At 38.5% G+C, this 23,212-nt stretch overlaps 1 protein-coding gene across 17 annotated transcripts in view; it reads right to left on the bottom strand.

Moving 5' to 3' along the window:
- Positions 1–23,212, bottom strand: part of PUM2 (pumilio RNA binding family member 2) — a 117,631-nt gene that overhangs the window by 55,345 nt on the left and 39,074 nt on the right. For all 17 annotated transcript variants that reach the window (XM_005213096.5, XM_024999524.2, XM_005213092.5 and 14 more), the window contains 3 exons: positions 20,397–20,667; positions 20,060–20,153; positions 403–528 (listed from right to left, as the gene is read on the bottom strand). In XM_005213096.5, the coding sequence (XP_005213153.1) occupies positions 403–528; positions 20,060–20,153; positions 20,397–20,667 (491 nt within the window). The remainder of the gene's footprint in view (positions 1–402; positions 529–20,059; positions 20,154–20,396; positions 20,668–23,212) is intronic.

The raw sequence follows: 23,212 nt of genomic DNA, 5'->3' as shown, positions 1-23,212 counted from the left end.
ATTCCTGACATGGGTGTTTACTATTCCTGATCTGGGGGCAGCTGCGATAGAGGCTCCTGTGAGTGTCCATCTTATTTTCTGAGAAGTAACTTTATTTGCATTGTCTCTGTGGGTAAATGGGATCAATTACAAGAATAAAGATTTGCTAATGCAAGATTTTTCAAACTATAAAACTAAAATGTAAACCAACTATGCACAGGAGGAAAAGAGTTATTAGACTTAGGTTTTCTCCTGTAGCATTATAGTTGAAAAATAAACTAACTCTGGAAACTTCATTTCACTCTGGATATATGTTTCAGTTTTCCCTAGGAACTTCAAATTGCCCCAAAAGACAAAAGTAAAGCTTACCCCAAAATTAAAACTAAATCCAGAACAAGAAAACAAGTATGAACAGTAAGTTACCTGCTAATGTAGCTGCTGCAGCCAATCCTGCTGCAGTATACGGATCAGTCCCTGGAGGAGCAGCACTAATAATATATGGATTTGGCACAAATGCAGCTGGAGCAAGGCCTGCTGAAAATACACCAGCTATATTTGAAAGAGAGAAAAATAATAAAAACGTAAGCATGACTTTCTTCATTAGGAAAAAATTTCTATTCTGAAATTGGAGTTGGGGAGGAGAGAGTATATGATAATTCTAACGCTTATTACCTAAGTGACCTTGAGCATGTAACGCAACCTGTTGCTGGGGTTCTTCATGTATGAAACAGGTATATAACCAGTAATTTCTGTTCAAATTAAATATAAATGATTGTATACTACTAGCACATAACAGGAACACAATAAATGTTTACAGCTAGAACTACTATTGTTCAATAGTGGTTTTTCATTTAATCTTTATTAAGTCAACTATGAGCTAGGGGTTCAAAACTGAGGAGGACAGATATGATCTGCCCTCACAAATCACAATCTAGTCAGAAAAACAAGTAGAATACAGTGTAAGTGCGATGAGCACAGAGAAACAGGATCTCAAAGAAGCTTTTGGTAGGATGGTATGGAGTTGTGGTAAGATAAAACTGGAGCCATAATCAAAATGGAGACTCATGAAGAGCTTCCTGGGTCAAGTTAAGCAGTTGGGACTTTACTCTGAAAGTAAAAGGAAAACAGTGAGTTTTAAGCAGGAGAATAAACCCACTTCTGAGTCTAATATATGCCAAAATAGACTTGGTAAAGGAGGCTAAGGAAGATTTATGCTAGAATTTCCTCTTCTGGAAAGTAAATGTGAAAAGTACAAGGTAGGAAATAGCTAAAGAGAATATGTTTAAAGTTAAAGGAGCTCAAAAATGTTGAAGTTGAAAAAGATGGTGGGGGATGGATATAGACATAAAAAGCAAGTGGACATAAAATAACTTTTATGCTTACTATATTATAGAGATTTTCATGTTTCTGGACTGTGATGCACAATGTAAATATTATTTCTCATGGACCTAGCATCCACACACGCAAATGCCACAAACAAAAATCTCAAAAAAATGTTTACCCTTATGGAATTTTAAGAAATAATGGCCACAACCTACAATAGTGATTTCATGCCCAGGCCATTTGAATAAAACAGAGGGTTCAATTAAATCCTTGCACTATTTAAAAGATCATTTGTTCAAAGCTGCATTCTTAGCTATGCCCTAGATCAAAGGCTTTCGAGATTTCCCTCTAGTGCCTCTACTGTGATTCAGCTCAGTTCAGTTTAGTCGCTCAGTTATGTCCGACTCTTTGTAACCCCATGAACCACAGCACACCAGGCCTCCTTGTCCACCACCAACTCCCAGAGTCCACCCAAACCCACGTCCAGAGTCGGTGATGCCATCCAACCATCTCATCCTCTGTCATCCCCTTGTCCTGCCCTCATTCTTTCCCAGCATCAGGGTCTTTTCAAATGAGTCAGCTCTTTGCAACAGGTGGCCAAAGTATTGGAGTTTCAGCTTCAACATCAGTCCTTCCAATGAACACCCAGGACTGATCTCCTTTAGGATGGACTGGTTGGATCTCCTTGCAGTCCAAGGGACTCTCAGGAGTCTTCTCCAACACCACAGTTCAAAAGCATCAATTCTTCAGCGTTCAGCCTTCTTCACAGTCCAACTCTCACATCCATACATGACCACAGGAAAAACCATAGCCTTAGACTAGACGAACCTTTGTTGGCAAAGTAATGTCTCTGCTTTTGAATATGCTATCTATATTGGTCATAACTTTCCCTCCAAGGAGTACGCGTCTTTTAATTTCATGGCTCCAGTCACCGTCTGCAGTGATTTTGGAGCCCAAAAAAATAAAGTCTCACACTGTTTCCACTGTTTCCCCATCTATTTCCCATGAAGTGATGGGACCAGATGCCATGATCTTCGTTTTCTGAATGTTGAGCTTTAAGCCAACTTTTTCACTCTCCACTTTCACTTTCATCAAGAGGCTTTTATGGTACTTTAATATGCTTTTCTCACTTGCCAGTTAAACACAGATCCCTTTCGATGTCAAGGGATACCTATTTATTATTTTTTTGGTGGTGTGTGTAGCGGGGTGCTGCATGCCACCTGGCTTGCAGGATCGTTTCCCACAACCAGGGATTGAACTCTGGCCCTTGGCAGTGAAAGCGTGCCTCCTAACCACTAGACTGCAGGGCAATTTTAGAGTAATATTTATAGCTACAGAGTTCTGGATCCCACTACATAAAAGGAACATGATTTAACTAGTCTACTACAGATATACAGATGATTCACTTTTTGCTATTAATAATGCTATTATTAAGTATACTACATTACCATATCCTTATGAAAATTCACTTAAATGGACAAACATATATATTTAATCTCCATCCGCCTCTCCAGATTACCCTCCAGGAACGTTTTACCAATTTACACTACTGCCATGAATATACAAGAATACCACCTACACTCAGATGAAATAAGGTATTCTCGAATTTTTTAAAAGTTGACAATGTCAGAAGTAAAGTATTAAAACCAGTTGGTTTTAATCTATGGTTCTTTGGCTATCAAAGAGACAAACTATATCAAATCTTGTATACTTTTATTTTTTCATTAAAATTCTTATCCATCGGAATATGACCCAATTATCTCCAAGTCATTCTCCAAAAATACTTTTATAAAATTAATTTGCAATGTTAAGATTAAAAGTCACACTACCCCTACACCCCAAACACACACACACCCTCACTTCAGAGTATTCTTATCTACTGATCTAGTTATATATCTCTCAGCCAGTGCAACAATGTTTTAACCTTGAAGATAATAATTACTTTGAAATAGGGTTAAGTCCATCTCTCATTTAGGTGTTCTATTAACTTTCTGGTTTTACTTTTTTGAGATAAATATCAAAAGCAAAGTTTTAAGTTTCAAAAAAAGAAAAAAGGTCCTGTTGGGATTCCAATCAATATATTAAATTCACAATTTAAGGAGAATTGACATCTTTAAAGGAAAGATATAAACATTTGAATGCAGAGTTCCAAAGAATAGCAAGAAGAGATAAGAAAGCCTTCCTCAGCGATCAATGCAAAGAAATAGAGGAAAACAACAGAATGGGAAACACTAGGGATCTCTTCAAGAAAATCAGAGATACCAAAGGAAGATTTCATGCAGAGATGAGCTCGATAAAGGACAGAAATGGTATGGACCTAACAGAAGCAGAAGATATTAAGAGATGGCAAGAATACACAGAAGAACTGTACAAAAAAGATCTTCATGACTCAGATAATCACGATGGTGTGATCACTCACCTAGAGCCAGACATCCTGGAATGGGAAGTCAAGTGGGCCCTAGAAAGCATCACTACGAATAAAGCTAGTGGAGGTGATGGAATTCCTTCCAGTTGAGCTATTTCAAATCCTAAAAGATGATGCTGTGAAAGCGCTGCACTCAATATGCCAGCAAATTTGGAAAACTCAGCAGTGGCCACAGGACTGGAAAAGGTCAGTTTTCATTCCAATCCCAAAGAAAGGCAATGCCAAAGAATGCTCAAACTACCGCACAATTGCACTCATCTCACACACTAGTGAAGTAATGCTCAAAATTCTCCAAGCCAGGCTTCAGCAATATGTGAACCGTGAACTTCCTGATGTTCAAGCTGGTTTTAGAAAAGGCAGAGGAACCAGAGATCAAATTGCCAACATCCGCTGGATCATGGCAAAAGCAAGAGAGTTCCAGAAAAACATCTATTTCTGCTTTATTGACTATGCCAAAGCCTTTGACTGTGTGGATCACAATAAACTGTGGAAAATTCTGAAAGAGATAGGAATACCAGATCACCTGATCTGTCTCTTGAGAAACCTGTATGCAGGTCAGGAAGCAACAGTTAGAACTGGACATGGAACAACAGACTGGTTCCAAATAGGAAAAGGAGTTCGTCAAGGCTGTATATTGTCACCCTGCTTATTTAACTTATATGCAGAGTACATCATGAGAAACGTTGGACTGGAAGAAACACAAACTGGAATCAAGATTGCCAGGAAAAATATCAATAACCTCAGATATGCAGATGACACCACCCTTATGGCAGAAAGTGAAGAGGAACTCAAAAGCCTCTTGATGAAAGTGAAAGTGGAGAGTGAAAAAGTTGGCTTAAAGCTCAACATTCAGAAAACGAAGATCATGGCATCCGGTCCCACCACTTCATGGGAAATAGATGGGGAAACAGTGGAAACAGTGTGAGACTTTATTTTTCTGGGCTCCAAAATCACTACAGATGGTGACTGCAGCCATGAAATTAAAAGACACTTACTCCTTGGAAGGAAAGTTATGACCAACATAGATAGCATATTCAAAAGCAGAGACATTACTTTGCCAACAAAGGTTCGTCTAGTCTAAGGCTATGGTTTCTCCTGTGGTCATGTATGGATGTGAGAGTTAGACTGTGAAGGCGGCTGAGCACCGAAGAATTGATGGTTTTGAACTGTGTTGTTGGAGAAGACTCCTGAGAGTCCCTTGGACTGCAAGGAGATCCAACCAGTCCATTCTGAAGGAGATCAGCCCTGGGATTTCTTTGGAAGGAATGATGCTAAAGCTGAAACTCCAGTACTTTGGCCATCTCACGCGAAGAGCTGACTCACTGGAAAAGACTCTGATGCTGGGAGGGATTGGGGGCAGGAGGAGAAGGGGCCAACAGAGGATGAGATGGCTGGATGGCATCAATGACTCGATGGACGTGAGTCTGGGTGAACTCCGGGAGTTGGTGATGGACAGGGAAGCCTGGCGTGCTGCAATTCACGGGGTCGCAAAGAGTCGGACACGACTGAGCGACTGATCTGATCTGATCTGACATCTTTAAGGTGTTGAGTTTCCCCCAAAGGGCATGCGTCCCCATTTATTCAAGCCTTCAGAAAAAGCCTTGCACTAGTTTAGTTACTCCTTACTCCATCCCACATCCTGATTACTATGTGTAACTTTTCAGTGTTCTGAGAGATTTCCTAAGTTTTATCTTCTGGTGTATTTCCTCCTAGATGATAGCTAATTAATTATGCAGTCCACCCCATGTGTGTTTTGTTTTTAATATAAATTTATTTATTTTAATTGGAGGCCAATTACTTTACAATATTGTATTGGTTTTGCCATACATCAACCAAGGGTGTACACGTGTTGAATCCGCCACGGGTATACATGTGTTCCCCATCCTGAACCCCCCGTCCCACCTCCCTCCACATACCATCCATCTGGGTCATCCCTGTGCACCAGCCCCGAGCATCCTGTATCATTCATCAAACCTGGACTGGGGATCCATTTCACATATGATATTATACATGTTTCAATGCCATTCTCCCAAATCATCCCACCCTCTCCCTTTCCCACAGAGTCCAAAAGACTGTTCTATACATCTGTGTCTCTTCTGCTGTCTCGCAAACAGGGTTATCATTACCATATTTCTAAATTCCATATGTATGTGTTAGTATACTGTATTGGAATGCGACACGACTGAAGCGACTTAGCAGCAGCAGCATACTGTATTGGTGTTTTTCTTTCCGGCTTACTTCACTCTGTATAATAGGCTCCAGTTTCATCCACCTCATTAGAACTGATTCAAATGTATTCTTTTTAATGGCTGAGCAATAATCCATTGTGTATATGTACCACAGCTTTCTTATCCATTCATCTGCTGATGGACACCTAGGTTGCTTCCATGTCCCGGCTATTATAAACAGTGCTGCAATGAACACTGGGGTACATGTCTCTCTTTCAATTCTGGTTTCCTCGGTGTATATGCCGAGCAGTGGGATTGCTGGGTTATACGGTAGTTCTATTTCCAGTTTTTTAAGGAATCTCCACACCGTTCTCTATAGTAGCTGTACTAGTTTGCATTCCCACCAACAGTGTGAGAAGGTTCCCTTTTCTCCACACCCTCTCCAGCATTTATTGCTTGTAGACTTTTGGATAGCAGCCATTCTGACTGGTGTCAAATGGTACCTCATTGTGGTTTTGATTTGCATTTCTCTGATAATGAGTGATATTGAGCATCTTTTCATGTGTTTGTTAGCCATCTGTACATCTTCTTTGGAGAAATGTCTGTTTAGTTCTTTGGCCCATTTTTTGATTGGGTTGTCCATTTTTCTGGAATTGAGCTGCAGGGGTTGCCTGCATATTTTTGAGATTAATTATTTGTCAGTTGCTTCATTTGCTATTATTTTCTCCCATTCTGAAGGCTGTCTTTTCACCTTGCTTAGAGTTTCCTTTGTTGTGCAGAAGCTTTTAATTTTAATTAGGTCCCATTTGTTTATTTTTGCTATTATTTCCAATATTCTGGGAGGTGGGTCATAGAGGATCCAGCTGTGATTTATGTTGCAGAGTGTTTTGCCTATGTTCTCCTCTAGGAGTTTTATAGTTTCTGGTCTTATGTTTAGATCTTTGATCCATTTTATTTTTGTGTATGGTGTTAGAAAGTGTTCTAGTTTCATTCTTTTACAAGTGGTTGACCAGTTTTCCTAGCACCACTTGTTAAAGAGATTGTCTTTAATCCATTGTATATTCTTGCCTCCTTTGTCAAAGATAAGGCGTCCATAGGTGCGTGGATTTATCTCTGGTCTTTCTATTTTGTTCCACTGATCTATATTTCTGTCTTTGTGCCAGTACCATACTATCTTGATGACTGTGGCTTTGTAGTAGAGCCTGAAGTCAGGCAGGTTGATTCCTCCAGTTCCATTCTTTTTTCTTGACTGCTTTGGCTATTTGAGGTTTTTGGTATTTCCATACAAATTGTGAAATTATTTGTTCTAGTTCTGTGAAAAATACCATTGGTAGCTTGACAGGGATTGCACTGAATCTATAGATTGCTTTGGGCTGTATACTCATTTTCACTATATTGATTCTTTTGATCCATGAACATGGTATATTTCTCCATCTATTAGTGTCCTCTTTGATTTCTTTCACCAGTGTTTTATAGTTTTCTATATACAGGTCTTTTGTTTCTTTAGGTAGATATATTCCTAAGTATTTTATTCTTTTCGTTGCAGTGGTGAATGGAATTGTTTCCTTAATTTCTCTATTTTCTCATTATTAGTGTATAGGAATGCAAGGGATTTCTGTGTGTTGATTTTATATCCTGCAACTTTACTATACTATGTTCATTGATTAGCTCTAGTAATTTTCTGGTGGAGTTTTTAGGGTTTTCTATGTAGAGGATCATGTCATCTGCAAACAGTGAGAGTTTTACTTCTTTTCCAATTTGGATTCCTTTTATTTCTTTTTCTGCTGATTGCCGTGGCCAAAACTTCCAAAACTATGTTGAATAGTAGTGGTGAGAGTGGGCACCTCTGTCTTGTTCCTGACTTTAGGGGAAATGCTTTCAATTTTTCACCACTGAGGATAATGTTTGCTGTGGGTTTGTCATATATAGCTTTTATTATGTTGAGATATGTTCCTTCTATTTCTGCTTTCTGGGTTTGTTTGTTTGTTTTTTTAATCATAAATGGATGTTGAAATTTGCCTAAGGCTTTCTCTGCATCTATTGAGATAATCATATGGCTTTTATTTTTCAATTTGTTAATATGGTGTATTACATTGATTGATTTGTGGATATTGAGGAATCCTTGCACCCTGGGATAAAGCCCACTTGGTCATGGTGTATGATCTTTTTAATGTGTTGTTGGATTCTGATTGCTAGAATTTTGTTAAGGATTTTTGCATCTATGTTCATCAGTGATATTGGCCTGTAGTTTTCTTTTTTTGTGGCATCTTTTGTCAGGTTTTGGTATTAGGGTGATGGTGGCCTCATAGAATGAGTTTGGAAGTTTACCTTCCTCTGCAATTTTCTGGAAGAGTTTGAGTAGGATAGGTGTTAGCTCTTTTCTAAATTTTTGGTAGAATTCAGCTGTGAAGCCGTCTGGACCTGGGCTTTTGTTTGCTGGAAGATTTCTGGTTACAGTTTCAATTTCGATGCTTTTGATGGGTCTGTTAAGATTTTCTATTTCTTCCTGGTTCAGTTTTGGAAAGTTGTACTTTTCTAAGAATTTGTCCATTTCTTCCAAGTTGTCCATTTTACTGGCATATAATTGCTGATAGTAGTCTCTTATGATGCTTTGTATTTCTGTGTTGTCTGCTGTGATCTCTCCATTGATTTGGTTTTTCTCCCTTTGTTTCCTGAAGAGTCTGGCTAATGTGTCAATTTTATTTATCCTCTCAAGAACCAGCTTTTGGCTTTGTTGATTTTTGCTATGGTCTCTTTTGTTTCTTTTGCATTTATTTCTGCCCTAATTTTTAAGATTTCTTTCCTTCTAACCCTGGGGTTCTTCATTTCTTCCTCTTCTAGTTCTTTAAGTGTAGAGTTAGGTTATTTATTTGACTTTTTTCTTGTTTCTTGAGGTATGTCTGTATTGCTATGTACCTTCTCCTTAGCACTGCTTTTACAGTGTCCCACAGGTTTTGGGTTGTTGTGTTTTCATTTTCATTTGTTTCTATGCATATTTTGATTTCTTCTGTGATTTGTTGGTTATTGAGCAGTGTGTTGTTCAGCCTCCATATGTTGGAATTTTTAAATTTTTCTCCTGTAATTGAGATCTAATCTTACTGCATTGTGGTCAGAAACGATGCTTGGAATGATTTCAGTTTTTTTGAATTTACCATGGCTAGATTTATGGCCCAGGATGTGATCGATCCTGGAGAAGGTTCTGTGTGCGCTTGAGAAAAAGGTGAAATTCATTGTTTTGGAGTGAAATGTCCTATAGATATCAATTAGGTCTAACTGGTCTATTGTATATAGTTTGTGTTTCCTTGTTAATTTTCTGTTTAGTTGATCTATCCATAGGTTTGAGTGGGGTATTAAAGTCTCCCACTATTATTGTGTTATTGTTAATTTCCTCTTTCATACTTGTTAGCATTTGTCTTACATACTACAGTGCTCCTATGTTGGGTGCATTTATATTTATAATTGTTATATCTTCTTCTTGGGTTGATCCTTTGATCATTATGTAGTGTTCTTCTTTGTCTCTTTTCACAGCCTTTGTTTTAAAGTCTATTTTATCTGAGTATTGCTACTCCTGCTTTTGGTCTCTGTTTGTGTAGAATATCTTTTTCCAGCCCTTCACTTTCAGTCTGTATGTGTCCCTTGTTTTGAGGTGGGTCTCTTGTAGAGAACATATATAGGGGTCTTGTTTTTGTATCCATTCAGCCAGTCTTTGTCTTTTGGTTGGGGCATTCAACTCATTTACGTTTAAGGTAATTATTGATAAGTATGATCCTGTTGCTATTTACTTTATTGTTTTGGGTTTGAGTTTATACACCCTTTTTGTGTTTCCTATCTAGAGAAGATCCTTTAGCATTTGTTGGAGAGCTGGTTTGGTGGTGCTGAATTCTCTCAGCTTTTGCTTGTCTGTAAAGCTTTTGATTTCTCATTCATATTTCAATGAGATCCTTGCTGGGTATAGTAATCTGGGCTGTAGGTTATTTTCTTTCATCACTTTAAGTATGTCCTGCCATTCCCTCCTGGCTTGAAGAGTTTCTATTGAAAGATCAGCTGCTATCCTTATGGGAATCCCCTTGTGTGTTATTTGTTGGTTTTCCCTTTAATATGTTTGATATTTGATCTTTGTTAATTTGATTAATATGTGTCTCAGGGTGTTTTGCCTTGAGTTTATCCTGTTTGGGACTCTCTGGGTTTCTTGGACTTGGGTGATTATTTCCTTCCCCATTTTAAGGAAGTTTTCAACTACTATCTCCTCAAGTATTTTCTCATGGTCTTTCTTTTTGTTTTCTTCTGGGACTCCTATGATTCGAATGTTGGGGCGTTTAATATTGTCCCAGAGGTCTCTGAGATTGTCCTCATTTCTTTTGTTTTTCTTTTTTCCTCTCTGATTCATTTATTTCTACCATTCTATCTTCTACCTCACTAATCCTATCTTCTGCCTCTGTTATTCTACTGTTGGTTCCCTCCAGAGTGTTTTTGATATAATTTATTGCATTATTCATTATATATTGACTCTTTTTTATTTCTTCTAGGTCCTTGTTAAACCTTTCTTGCATCTTCTCAATCATTGTCTCCAGGCTATTTATCTATGATTCCATTTTGTTTTCAAGATTTTGGATCATTTTCACTATCATTATTCGGAATTCTTTATCAGGTAAATTCCCTATCTCTTCCTCTTTTGTTTGGTTTGGTGGGCATTTATCCTGTTCCTTTACCTGGTGGGTATTCCTCTGTCTCTTTATCTTGTTTATATTGCTGTGTTTGGGGTGGCCTTTGTGTATTCTGGCAGTTTGTGAAGTTCTCTTTATTGTGGAGTTTCCTCACTGTGGGTGGCATGTCAAGATTTCCTGGTTAGGGAAGCTTGTGTCAGTGTTCTGGTGGGTGGAGCTGGATTTCTTCTCTCTGGAGTGCAATGAAGTGTCCAGTAATGAGTTAAGATGTCAGTGGGTTTGGAGTGACTTTGGGCAGCCTGTATATTGAAGCTCAGGGCTATGTTCCTATGTTGGTGGAGAATTTGCGTGGTATGTCTTGCTCTGGAACTTGTTGGCCCTTGGGTGGTACTTGGTTTCAGTGTAGGTATGGAGGCGTTTGATGAGCTCCTGTCGATTAATGTTCCCTGGAGTCAGGAGTTCTCTGGTCTTCTCAGGATTTGGACTTAAGCCTCCTGCTTCTGGTTTTCAGTCTTATTTTTACAGTAGCCTCAAGACTTCTCCATCTATACAGCACCGCTGATAAAACACCTAGGTTAAAGATGAAAAGTTTCTCCACAATGAGGGACACCCAGAGAGGTTCACAGAGTTACATGGAGAAGAGAAGAGGGAGGAGGGAGATAGAGGTGACCAGGATGAGATGAGGTGAAATCAAAAGAGAGCAAGCTAGCCAGTAATCACTTCCTTATGTGTGCTCCACAGTCTGGACCGCTCAGAGATGTTCACAGAGTTATACAGAGAAGAGAAGAGGGAGAAAGGAGACAGAGGTGGCCAGGAGGATAAACAGGGGAATCAAAAGGAGAGAGACAGATCCAGCCAGTAGTCAGTTCCCGAAGTGTTCTCCACTGTCAGGAACATACAAAGAGATTCACAGAGTTGGGTAGAGAAGAGAAGGGGAGAGGGAGGAAATAGAGGCAACCTGGTGGAGAGAGCAGTCAAGCCAGTAATCTCACTCCCAAGTAAAAATGGGTATTGACTGGGTTCCTAAAAGGTACAAAATTGATAAAAAATACCAAAAAGCAAAGATTAAAAATCTAGAGTAGAAGTTGGATTTTCAAAAATACAATATTAAAGGGAAAAAAAAAGTCACAAAGATTATAAAATATATATATATGAAGTTTGCTTAAAAAAATAGGGTCTTTTTTTTGCAAAGTAATAGGTTATAAAAATGAAAATTAAAGGAGTAATAGAGGACTTAAAATTAAAAAAAAATTAAGGAATGATAGTAAAAACATATTTAGGACTTTCTCTGGTGGTGGTGTGGGCAGTGTATGGTCAGTTCACTTTCGGATAATTCCTGGATCCGGCTTATATTTCTCAAGATCTATAGGCCCCTTCCTATGTAGTAGGTGCTAACTACAGGGTTTTAATCTATTGCACCTGTCACTTCCAAGGAGGTTCCCTCTGTTTTAGCTTCTTCTGTTTGCTGGTCTCTTCAGTGTCTAATTTCCGCCCTGACACAGGAGTGGTGGCGGACACTTTTTTAGGCTCACTTGTTCAGTCGTGCTGTGGGGAGGGAGGAACACTGCAAACAACACTGGCGTGTGCTCGCAGTGACTCAGCCACATTGGGTTTGCCCCCGCTCACAGAGTGTGTGCTTTCCCTGTCTACACTACTTAGGCTCAACCTCTGCTGGGGACTGTCTGAGGCTGGCCCTGGGCTGCATGCACCTCCCAGGTCTAAGCCGCTTAGGTTCAGGCACTCAGGAAGTCCTCAGAGGCGCTGACTCGGTGGGCCTGCATTTTGTGCCCTTCCCAGGTCCGAGCTGCTCTAGTGACCAGGTGTTTGGCAAGTGCGGTAGCCGCAACTTATTGCCTCCCCCATCCCTGCTGCTCGGTTTTCTGGGTGTACAACCAGAGCTCTTACTCAGGAGAATGTTGGCCATCCAGAATCCTAAGAAGTCTTGGTTAGCAACAAAGCCTGATTCCAGTTTGGTAGATAATGCCTCTCTAGGGCCACGATTGCCCCTTTCTGGCTCTGGCTGCCTGTCACCGGAGGGGAATGGTCTGCAGCTGGCTAGCTCTACTCAGTGCTTTGTTCTGTGAGCGGGCCTGCTGGTGTCTTAGGTTAGGGCTTTTCGCGCAGCTCTTGTCAGTCCTTTGTTCTGTGAGCAGGCCTGGCAGTGTCTTAGGTTAGGGCTTTTCGCCTGGTAGCTATCCCACAGTCTGGTTTGCTACCCCAAGTTAGTTCCCTCAGATAGCCCTCGGCATTCAGGCCGGGTCCTTGCTCTAAGCAATGCAGCTACGCCTCCCTGCCCAGCCCGCACTTGCTAGTGGCAGGTGCAGGCGTCTATGCTGCTTCTCTGCTGGGGGAGTTACCGTTGGGCAGGTAATCTGTGGGTTTTAATTATTTATTATTTTTCCTCCCGGTTATGTTGCCCTCTGTGGTTCCAAGTCTCATCACAGACTCGGCAGTGAGAGTGTTACCTGGTGTTTGGAAATGTCTCTCTTTTTTAAGACTCCCTTCCCGGGACGGAGCTCCGTCCCTACCTCTTTTGTCTCTCTTTTTATCTTTTATATTTTTTCCTACCTCCTTTCGAAGACAATGGGCTGCTTTTATGGGTGCCTGATGTTTTCTGCCACCATTCAGAAGTTGTTTTGTGGAATTTACTCAGAGTTCAAATGTTCTTTTGATGAATTTGTGGGGGAAAAAGTAGTCTCCCCGTCCTATTTCTCCGCCATCTTAGGACCGCCTCCCCCCATGTGTTTTTATTTACAAGGTTCTGAAATGGTTTGTTTTCACATCATTTTGATATTTTAAGACCTCTGATCTTTGATGACTTATTTCCTTTATCTCTTAATATTCTAAAAAAAACATTTAAAAATTCTTTTCAGAACTTTAAAGTTCTTATTTCTACATTATGGGTATAAACTCTATTATATGACTACTCTTTGTTGTCTGCATTGTAATTTCTGTTTTAGATACTATCTTATATGAGAGATTCTCTTACATTTATTCATCCCAATTGACAAATACACACTGTAGGGTGAAGTCTCCAAATCAAGTCTTTATTAGTGGTTTGGGCATCTAACCCCTTCAACCCCAGTCCTGGGATGAGCAGGCCATTTTATTTATCCTCTTGCAGTCAGTCCTCTGCAGGCCTCATAGTTTATTTCCAGTTTACTCCTATGGATCACATCTCAATTTCCTACCCTATAGAACCCAGCCATCAAAACAACCCCATCTTTTTCTTTTCTCTCCCTCTTTTCAGTGTGGATGTACATTTTAAAACATAAAATACTCTATATCTATCACGTCTTTCTGGTCGAGTCCATGGGCCAAGTTTTAGCCTACTACCTATTTTTGTATAAATTAGCTAAAAATGATTTAAATATTTTTAAATGGTTGAAAATGGTAATTTGTAACAATTGAAAATTATCCAAAATTCAAGTAACAGTGCCCACAGTAAAGTTGAAGAGAAAACAGTTGTACTCATTTATGTACTGTCTCTGGCTGCTTTGTTCTATAAGAGGAAGGTCGAGTAGTTGTGACAGAAAACATATGGCATGTAAAATTTAAAATATTTGCTACATGGAACTTTATAGAAAAAAGTCTGTCAACCTTCATTCTAGAACATGCACCATCTGCTATGGTAGTTACTACCATATATAGCTACTGAACATTTACAATGAGACTAGTCTAAACTGAGATTTGCTACAAGTGGGAATATGCACACCTAATTTCAAACACTATATAAAAAAAAGAATTTATTACTAAGTTTTATATTGACTACATTTGAGATATTTTCAATATAATGGGATAAATAAAATATTATTCAAACTAATTGCACATACCTCTTTTTACTTTTCAAAATGTGGCTACTATAGAATTTTAAATTCTATGGAGCACATATTTCTATTGGTATAATGTCATGGTAGAGAGTTCTGACAAAACATGGTCCACTGGAGAAGGGAATGACAAACCACTTCAGTATTCTTGCCTTGAGAACCCCATGAACAGTATGAAAAGGCAAAAAGAGGACAATGAAAGATGAACTCCCCAGGTCAGTAGGTGCCCAATATGCTAGTGGAGATCCAGTGGCGAAATAACTACAGAAACAATGAAGAGACGGAGCCAAAGCAAAAACAATACCTAGTTGTGGATGTGACTGGTGATGGAAGTAAAGTCCGATGCTGTAAAGGATACTGCATAGGAACCTAGAATGTTAGGTCCATTGAATCAAGGTAAATTGGAAGTGGTCAAACAGGAGATGGCAAGAGTGAACATAGACAATTTAGGAATCAGTGAACTAAAATGGACTGGAATGGGTGAATTTAACTCAGATGACCATTATATCTACTACTGTGGGCCAGAATCCCTTGGAAGAAATGGAGCAGTCATCATAGTCAACAACAAGAGTCTGAAATGCAGTACTTGGATGCAATCTCAAAATGACAGAATGGACTACAGAGAAAGCTGAGTGCAGAAGAATTGATGCTTTTGAACTGTGGAGTTGGAGAAGACTCTTGAGAGTCCCTTGGACTGCAGGGAGATCAAACCAGCCAATCCTAAAGGAAATCAGTCCCGAATAATCATTGGAAGGACTGATGCTGAAGCTCAAGTTCCAATACTTTGGCCACCTGATGCGAAGAACTGACTCACTAGAACAAGACACTGATGCTGGGAAAGACTGAAGGCAGGAGGAGAAATGACAGAGGATGAGACGGTTGGATAGCATTACCGACTCAATGGACATGAATCTGAGTAAACTCCAGGAGTTGGTGATGGATAGGGAGACCTGGGTGCTGCAGTCCATGGGGATGAAAAGAGTCGACACGACTGAGCAACTGAACTGAACTGAACCTAAATAACTATCAGCCAGCTAAGAGATGACTCAGCAAATCTGGATAAAAGGACTAATGATCAACTCATCTCTATTTAACAATGGAACAAAGATGGGATCCATTTTGGTAAGTTAAGCTTTCTTAGAAATTTCCATTCTATTCAAGTTTTCAGATTTATTTGCATACTTTCCCTGGTTTCACAAAGAAGTTCTAACTTATGCCAAATCTTTTATAAGGTCAAATGTAATTGAAAATACTCCAAGGCATTAAAAAAAATAAACACTTTTAAACTATTTTTAGAAAGTAAGTATACTGATATCAAAATCTAACAAAAAAATGCATACACACACACACAGGCTAAATTCATTTATATGTTGATAAAAATCCTAAATAAAACATTAGCAAATTAAAAGAGCTCAATATATATACAATTATTTTAAATTTTAAGAGCACAGGAATGACTCAATTATTAGAAAACAGCATTAATAAAATTTAACAAACATTAATCAAGAGCTTTGTTCATAGTGATGCCTTGTAAGGCTCGCCTGACTTCCCATTCCAGGATGTCTGGCTCTAGGTGAGTGATCACACCATCGTGATTATCTGGGTCGTGAAGATCTTTTTTGTACAGTTCTTCTATGTATTCTTGCCACCTCTTCTTAATATCTTCTTCTTCTGTTAGGGCCATACCATTTCTGTCCTTTATCGAGCCCATCTTTGCATGAAATGTTCCCTTGGTATCTCTAATTTTCTTGAAGAGATCTCTAGTCTTTCCCATTCTGTTGTTTTCCTCTATTTCTTTGCATTGATCACTGAGGAAGGCTTTCTTATCTCTTCTTGCTATTCTTTGGAACTCTGCATTCAGATACTTATGTCTTTCCTTTTCTCCTTTGCTTTTCGCTTCTCTTCTTTTCATAGCTATTAGTAAGGCCTCCCCAGACAGCCATTTTGCTTTTTTGCATTTCTTTTCCATGCGGATGGTCTTGATCCCTGTTCTCCTGTACAATGTCACGAACCCCCGTCCATAGTTCCTCAGGCATTCTATCTATAGGATCTAGTTCCTTAAATCTATTTCTCACTTCCACTGTATAATCATTAGGAATTTGATTTAGGTCATACCTGAATGGTCTAGTGGTTTTCCCTACTTTCTTCAATTTAAGTCTGAATTTGGCAATAAGGAGTTCATGATCTGAGCCACAGTCAGCTCCTGGTCTTGTTTTTGCTGACTGGATAGAGCTTCTCCATCTTTGGCTGCAAAGAATATAATCAGTCTGATTTTGGTGTTGACCATCTGGTGATGTCCATGTGTAGAGTCTTCTCTTGTGTTGTTGGAAGAGGGTGTTTGCTATGACCAGTGTGTTCTCTTGGCAAAACTCTATTAGCTTTTTTCCTGCTTCATTCCGTATTCCAAGGCCAAATTTGCCTGTTACCCCAGGTGTTTCTTGACTTCCTACTTCTGCATTCCAGTGCCCTATAATGAAAAGGACATCTTTTTTGGGTGTTAGTTCTAAAAGGTCTTGTAGGTCTTCATAGAACCGTTCAACTTCAGCTTCTTCAGCGTTACTGGTGGAGGTGATGGAATTCCAGTTGAGCTATTTCAAATCCTGAAAGATGATGCTGTGAAAGTGCTGCACTCAATATGCCAGCAAATTTGGAAAACTCAGCAGTGGCCACGGGACTGGAAAAGGTCAGTTTTCATTCCAATCCCAAAGAAAGGCAATGCCAAAGAATGCTTAAACTACCGCACAATTGCACTCATCTCACACGCTAGTAAAGTAATGCTCAAAATTCTCCAAGCCAGGCTTCAGCAATATGTGAACCGTGAACTTCCTGATGTTCAAGCTGGTTTTAGAAAAGGCAGAAGAACCAGAGATCAAATTGCCAACATCTGCTGGATCATGGAAAAAGCAAGAGTTCCAGAAAAACATCTATTTCTGCTTTACTGACTATGCCAAAGCCTTTGTGTGGATCACAATAAACTGTGGAAAATTCTGAAAGAGATGGGAATACCAGACCACCTGATCTGTCTCTTGAGAAATTTGTATGCAGGTCAGGAAGCAACAGTTAGAACTGGACATGGAACAACAGACTGGTTCCAAATAGGTAAAGGAGTTCGTCAAGGCTGTATATTGTCACCCTGCTTATTTAACTTATATGCAGAGTACATCATGAGAAATGCCGGGCTGGAAGAAGCACAAGCTGGAATCAAGATTACCAGGAGAAATATCAATAACCTCAGATATGCAGATGACACCACCCTTATGGCAGAAAGTAAATAGGAACTAAAAAGCCTCTTGATGAAAGTGAAAGAGGAGAGTGAAAAAGTTGGCTTAAAGCTCAACATTCAGAAAACGAAGATCATGGCATCTGGTCCCATCACTTCATAGCAAATAGATGGGGAAACAGTGCAAACAGTGTCAGACTTTATTTTTGGGGGCTCCAAAGTCACTGCAGATGGTGATTGCAGCCATGAAATTAAGAGATGCTTACTCCTTGGAAGGAAAGTTATGACCAACCTAGATAGCATATTCAAAAACAGAGACATTACTTTGCCAACAAAGGTCCGTCTAGTCAAGGCTATGGTTTTTCCAGTGGTCATGTATGGATGTGAGAGTTAGACTGTGAAGGAAGCTGAGCACCAAAGAATTGATGCTTTTGAACTGTGTTGTTGGAGAAGACTCTTGAGAGTCCCTTGGACTGCAAGGAGATCCAACCAGTCCATTCTAAAGGAGATCAGTCCTGGGGTTCTTTGGAAGAAATGAAGCTAAAGCTGAAACTCCAATATTTTGGCCACCTCATGCGAAGAGCTGACTCATTGGAAAAGACTCTGATGCTGGGAGGGATTGGAAGCAGGAGCAGAAGGGGACGACAGAGGATGCGATGGCTGGATGTCATCACTGACTTGATGGACATGAGTTTCGGTGAACTCTGGGAGTTGGTGATGGACAGGGAGGCCTGGCGTGCTGCAATTCATGGGGTCGCAAAGAGTGGGACATGACTGAGCGACTGAACTGAACTGAACTGAACTGAATCAAGAGTTTTCACAGATACCAGTTTAAAGATACAATGAAACACAGGAAGACATTTACAATGATAGCAAAAGATAAAATACCAAAGAACAAACCTACTGAAAAATATGCAAACTTATATGAGAGAAACTTTAAAGCACTCATAAACACCACAAAAGCAAACTTCAACAACATTAAAGACACACTAGCTTCTGGAAGAATACTTACTGTCATAAAGATGTTAATTTTCATAAGTTAATTAAAGATTTTAACCTGGTCTGAAAGTAAACAGGGGCTTCCCAGATGGTTCAGTGGTAAAAAAATCCACCTGCCAATGTAGGAGACATACGTTTGATCCCTGGGTCAGGATGATACCCTGGAGGAGGAAATGGCAACCCACTCCAGTATTCTCGCCTGGAGAATTACATGGACAGAGGAGTCTGGTGGGCTACAGTCCATGGGATCACAAAGAGTCGAACACTAAGCACACATGCATATGGGAGTAAATAAGAGGATTTTAAAGCTCATATGAAAGAAAAGGCAAGAGCTGAAAATTTTAAACTACCAAAAGGAAGAGCAATAATGGGTATCCCAGCCTACAACATATAAATCATATGATAAAGTGTCAAGAAATAAAAAGTGTTGTAATGGCCCACGAGTAGACAGGAATCAATGTTTCTAACAATGAGTGAAGAAGCACTATATACAGGGATAAAGATGGCTGGGGAAAAGTATAAAAACACAGGTCCAGAGCGCATGCTGCTATTAGAAGTCATCTAGAAATACGTGGTCACCTATGATTAAAACTGAAAATAAAATTTTGGACCTGGAAAGACTTCTTGGATTGACCCAAAACAGTACAAAGTTAAGGGAATAGAACTAACTTAGCATATCTCATCCCTGGTCTCCAAACATCCTGATGTTGAGAGTGGAAATAAATCAAGGTCAGCCAAAATTAGGTGTTAAGAATGGTTCCCACGAATCTATACACATGATAAAACGACACACATCTATACACACACATTTACCAACGGCTGTGTTACTATACTATAATTATGTTAACATGTAGTCGTTTAGGGAAAACTAGATGGGGAATCTGTGTACTCTCCTTGCCACCTCATGTGAATCAGTAATTATTTCAAAATAAGTTTAAAAAAAAAAAAAGCCAACAACCTCAACAGAAAAACAGGTACTAATAATGCCTAAAGTCTACCAGTAAGACATACGCAATCATAGTATTTCACATTATAGTCTTTACTATAAAGCTCAAAGACTAAATAGCCTAATGAAGTAAGGAAGAAAAAATTAAAAAAATTTTTCTCGGGATTCTTACTTCCAGCCCATTTTAAAAACAAACACTCTGACTTGATATGAACACCCAAAAGGATGCTTGAATTTCAAAGTGTTTAATGCTCTCCATTTCACACTAAGAAAAAAAACTTATGTGCTGACAGCTTTCATCAAGTTACAGATTTTTATTTCACCAAGAATACAAGTAAAAGCCAAACTGTTCTTTCCTAATCTTTACTCTTGCCATGTAATCTACTACTGTTTTATCTCAATGAGATGTTTCAGGAAGTAATGAAATAACACCATTAAATAAGATCTAAACACTTTAATACAAGATTTTCTAACACTGTAATTAAAATGGTAACTTATAAAGACTCACCTATATGTGGCTGCTGAGCTGTGGCTAATGCATACTGCTGCTGCTGAGCTGCAGTTAACTGCTGAACTGTTAGTGCATTAGTCCTCTGAAAAAGCTATTAAGAAAAATATTGAATACAGAGATTAGTCTCATAGCATTTCATTTTTGTTTAGAAAGCTAAGAACGGAATATTACAAATACATATTTTAATCACTTTCTTAACTATAAGGACATTTTATTCAATAAAACATTAAAGTGTTTAAAAATATCCCTATTATTTATGTCAACATCTCACAGCACTTCAGGCTATACTACTACTAGCTAAGAGGAACATTGCTAAAGGAGGAGTATTCTTTACCTGCTGCTGGGAATTGTAGTCAAAAAGGCCTACAGTAGCTCCTGAAGAGTCCATTGGTACCTGATTACCAGGATAGTCAAACTGTAAGGAATCCAGACCAACTTGTTCCATGGCATCCAGATTCTGAGTTTCAGGATTTGAAAATTCTTCAACAAGTGGTTTATTAGATGTAGGATTAGGAAGAGGCCCCAGTCCTTCTGGGGGATTAGTATTGGGGCCCAGGCGCTCAACTACTTCAGTTGGAGAGGCTTGACGACTTCCAGGAGTACGACTATGTAAAAGAAAACAGAAATGAGTAAAAGTAACAAGTATGTCAAAAGGTGAAATCAGAAAGTAGGAAAATCACGGAAAACAAATGGTGGTAAAACACAAAAGGCAAATTAGGGACCCTAGGTCACTAAACATTGCTCTTTATCGCTTTTTTTTTCCTGTTTAATCCAGCTTACACTTAAAAGCTGACATGGTTTCATTGTTCAATTATTAGTGACAACTGTCCCCAATTTTAATAGCATAAAGATGTAATTCAATTTTACAGATAAGGAAATTGTCCAATATCACGATTTAGGCTTAGAGTACTCAAAACTTTTGTTTCAAATCACAAACAAAATGAGCAGTGGGTATGAACAGCAGACTACCATGCAACAAATATGAGAAGACTTGAAACCAAAATCTACCCACCATACTCCCATCCTGTCTACTAGCATAGCTGTCCTAACATCTTGCCTAATACTTCGGGGGGGCGGGGCAGGGTGGGAAACTGGCCAGAAAGCATCATATGGCCTTCAGAACTGAAGGCTGTATAATACAGAATACAAAAGAAAAGGGCAGTGAACCAAGACAGAAAGCTGACTCCTGACTCTAAAACATTATTCTGAGTAAATCATTTCAACACCCAGGTCTCAGTTTCCTTGAGACAGAGGAGGTGACACTGTAGTCCTATAATAACAAAAACAAAAAGACTGTTTGTAAAAACCCTCTATGAGCTCTCCAAAAACAATCTTTATCATACCAAATTGTTTCAGTTTAAATCAAAATAAATAAAAATGAATATTTATCAAAAGTTAAGCATGTACATCAATGAAAAGTATAATTCTATATACAAAAGAGCAACTTTCTCTACCGATTAGTCTTAATTTTCTGAAGAAATTTATTAACACTAAATTTTAAGCACCGACTCTTCTCTTTTTATCATCATCCTTTACAGTCTAAACTATTTTCACTTTATTTCTGGACATAATTGATCCTTATTAACAGTCTCCTTCCTTCTGTGGAAATAATTTATATAAGATCTTTTCCTTCACAAGAAGTAAATTCATTCTGAAGAACTATCATTTCATAGTATATTCAAATATAAGTACGTTAAATAAATGGTAGTAACTATTATAACCGGTCTTTAAATGTCAACGGTTATCCATATGTAACTGCCCCACCTTTAGGTACTTTACAATGGAATAAATCTGCTAACACGTACAGAACATTTCACAAAGCAACTGACTAATTACAAGAATTGTTTTCCAGATACTTTAGGTTTGTGGACTTACATTTTATTTCAAAATTAACCACTGTCCTTGCAACATCAGAAGAAATTTCAAACTCCTTTCCCCTTTATCCACAATTAAAATTTTCATGTGCATAATCCAAAGGCTTTTCATTCAGAATATATGGAAAGAAAAAAAAAAAACTGAAAGGATCTTAAGTCAGTCCATTGAAAAAAAGAAAGAGGTGGGAGGAAGGTCCAAGAGAGAAGGTACGTGTGTGCGCGCGCGCGCGCGCGCGCGCGTGTGTGTGTGTGTGTGTGTGTGTGTGTGTGTGTGTGTATAACTGATCACTTCACTGTACAGCAGAAACACAACATTGTAAAGCAATTATACAACAGTAACAACAAAAAACGAAAGCCTGCTATATTTCTTTCATACCTTTCAGTTCTATTCCAAGAGATGATGTATCAGTTAATGTAATAATGATGTGCTACCATAGTGACCATATGACCACAGCTATTACTTTGAAATATTTTTATACTGTTGAAGACAATATTGCATCAGAAATACTTTATAAGCAATTTAAAAAACCTACTACAAACTTAACAGAATTAGAATGCTATTGAATGTAAAGTTCATATTAATATGGAGAAATATAGTCTTTCTTTTTTTTTTTTTAAGAAATATAGTCTTTCATACAAAACAACTCTAATACAGCAAAAAAAAAAAAAAAGAGGATTCAAAAGAAAAAGTCATTATGCTATGAGTGGTGCTATTTTCTTGCTATAGTTAATGGTGTATTAACACTTCAATTATAAATGTATGTTCTGCAGGGTTTATAATCAACTCAGTTTTAAATGCATGCCCTTGAAACACAGATTAGGTAATAGCAGAAGAGCAAAATCAGAATAAGGTTCTAAAACAAACTGAGTAGCATTAAATTTATTTCTTGTCAAAAGAGGTTTACTGGTTTTGGATGCTTTTTTGCATTTAGAACAGATTTAAATGGCACTGTTTTTAAGAAGTATTGTTACTCTGTTTTTTGATAATTAAAGGTAGGTACATGTTTATGTTTATTAACAACTAACTAATATTTCATGGTTCGTAAGATCGCAAAGAAACAACTATTTTCAGGTATAGGCCCCAAAGCATCTGATTACTGAAGTATATTTCAGTATATGAAGAAACAACTCCCTAATATTTAGATGAATGTGCACTGCCTAATCTAAGTCCAAAGGCTAGAACAAAAGAAATACTTGCCATAAAAAGACAACAAAAAATCTACAACTGAACTTAAATTCTGAACGTAACACTAATTTTTAGAAGTCTGATATGTTC

The sequence above is a fragment of the Bos taurus genome, chromosome 11 (assembly GCF_002263795.3).
Source record: "Bos taurus isolate L1 Dominette 01449 registration number 42190680 breed Hereford chromosome 11, ARS-UCD2.0, whole genome shotgun sequence".
Lineage (NCBI taxonomy): Eukaryota > Metazoa > Chordata > Mammalia > Artiodactyla > Bovidae > Bos > Bos taurus.
This window is presented reverse-complemented; position numbering and strand designations above follow the sequence as displayed.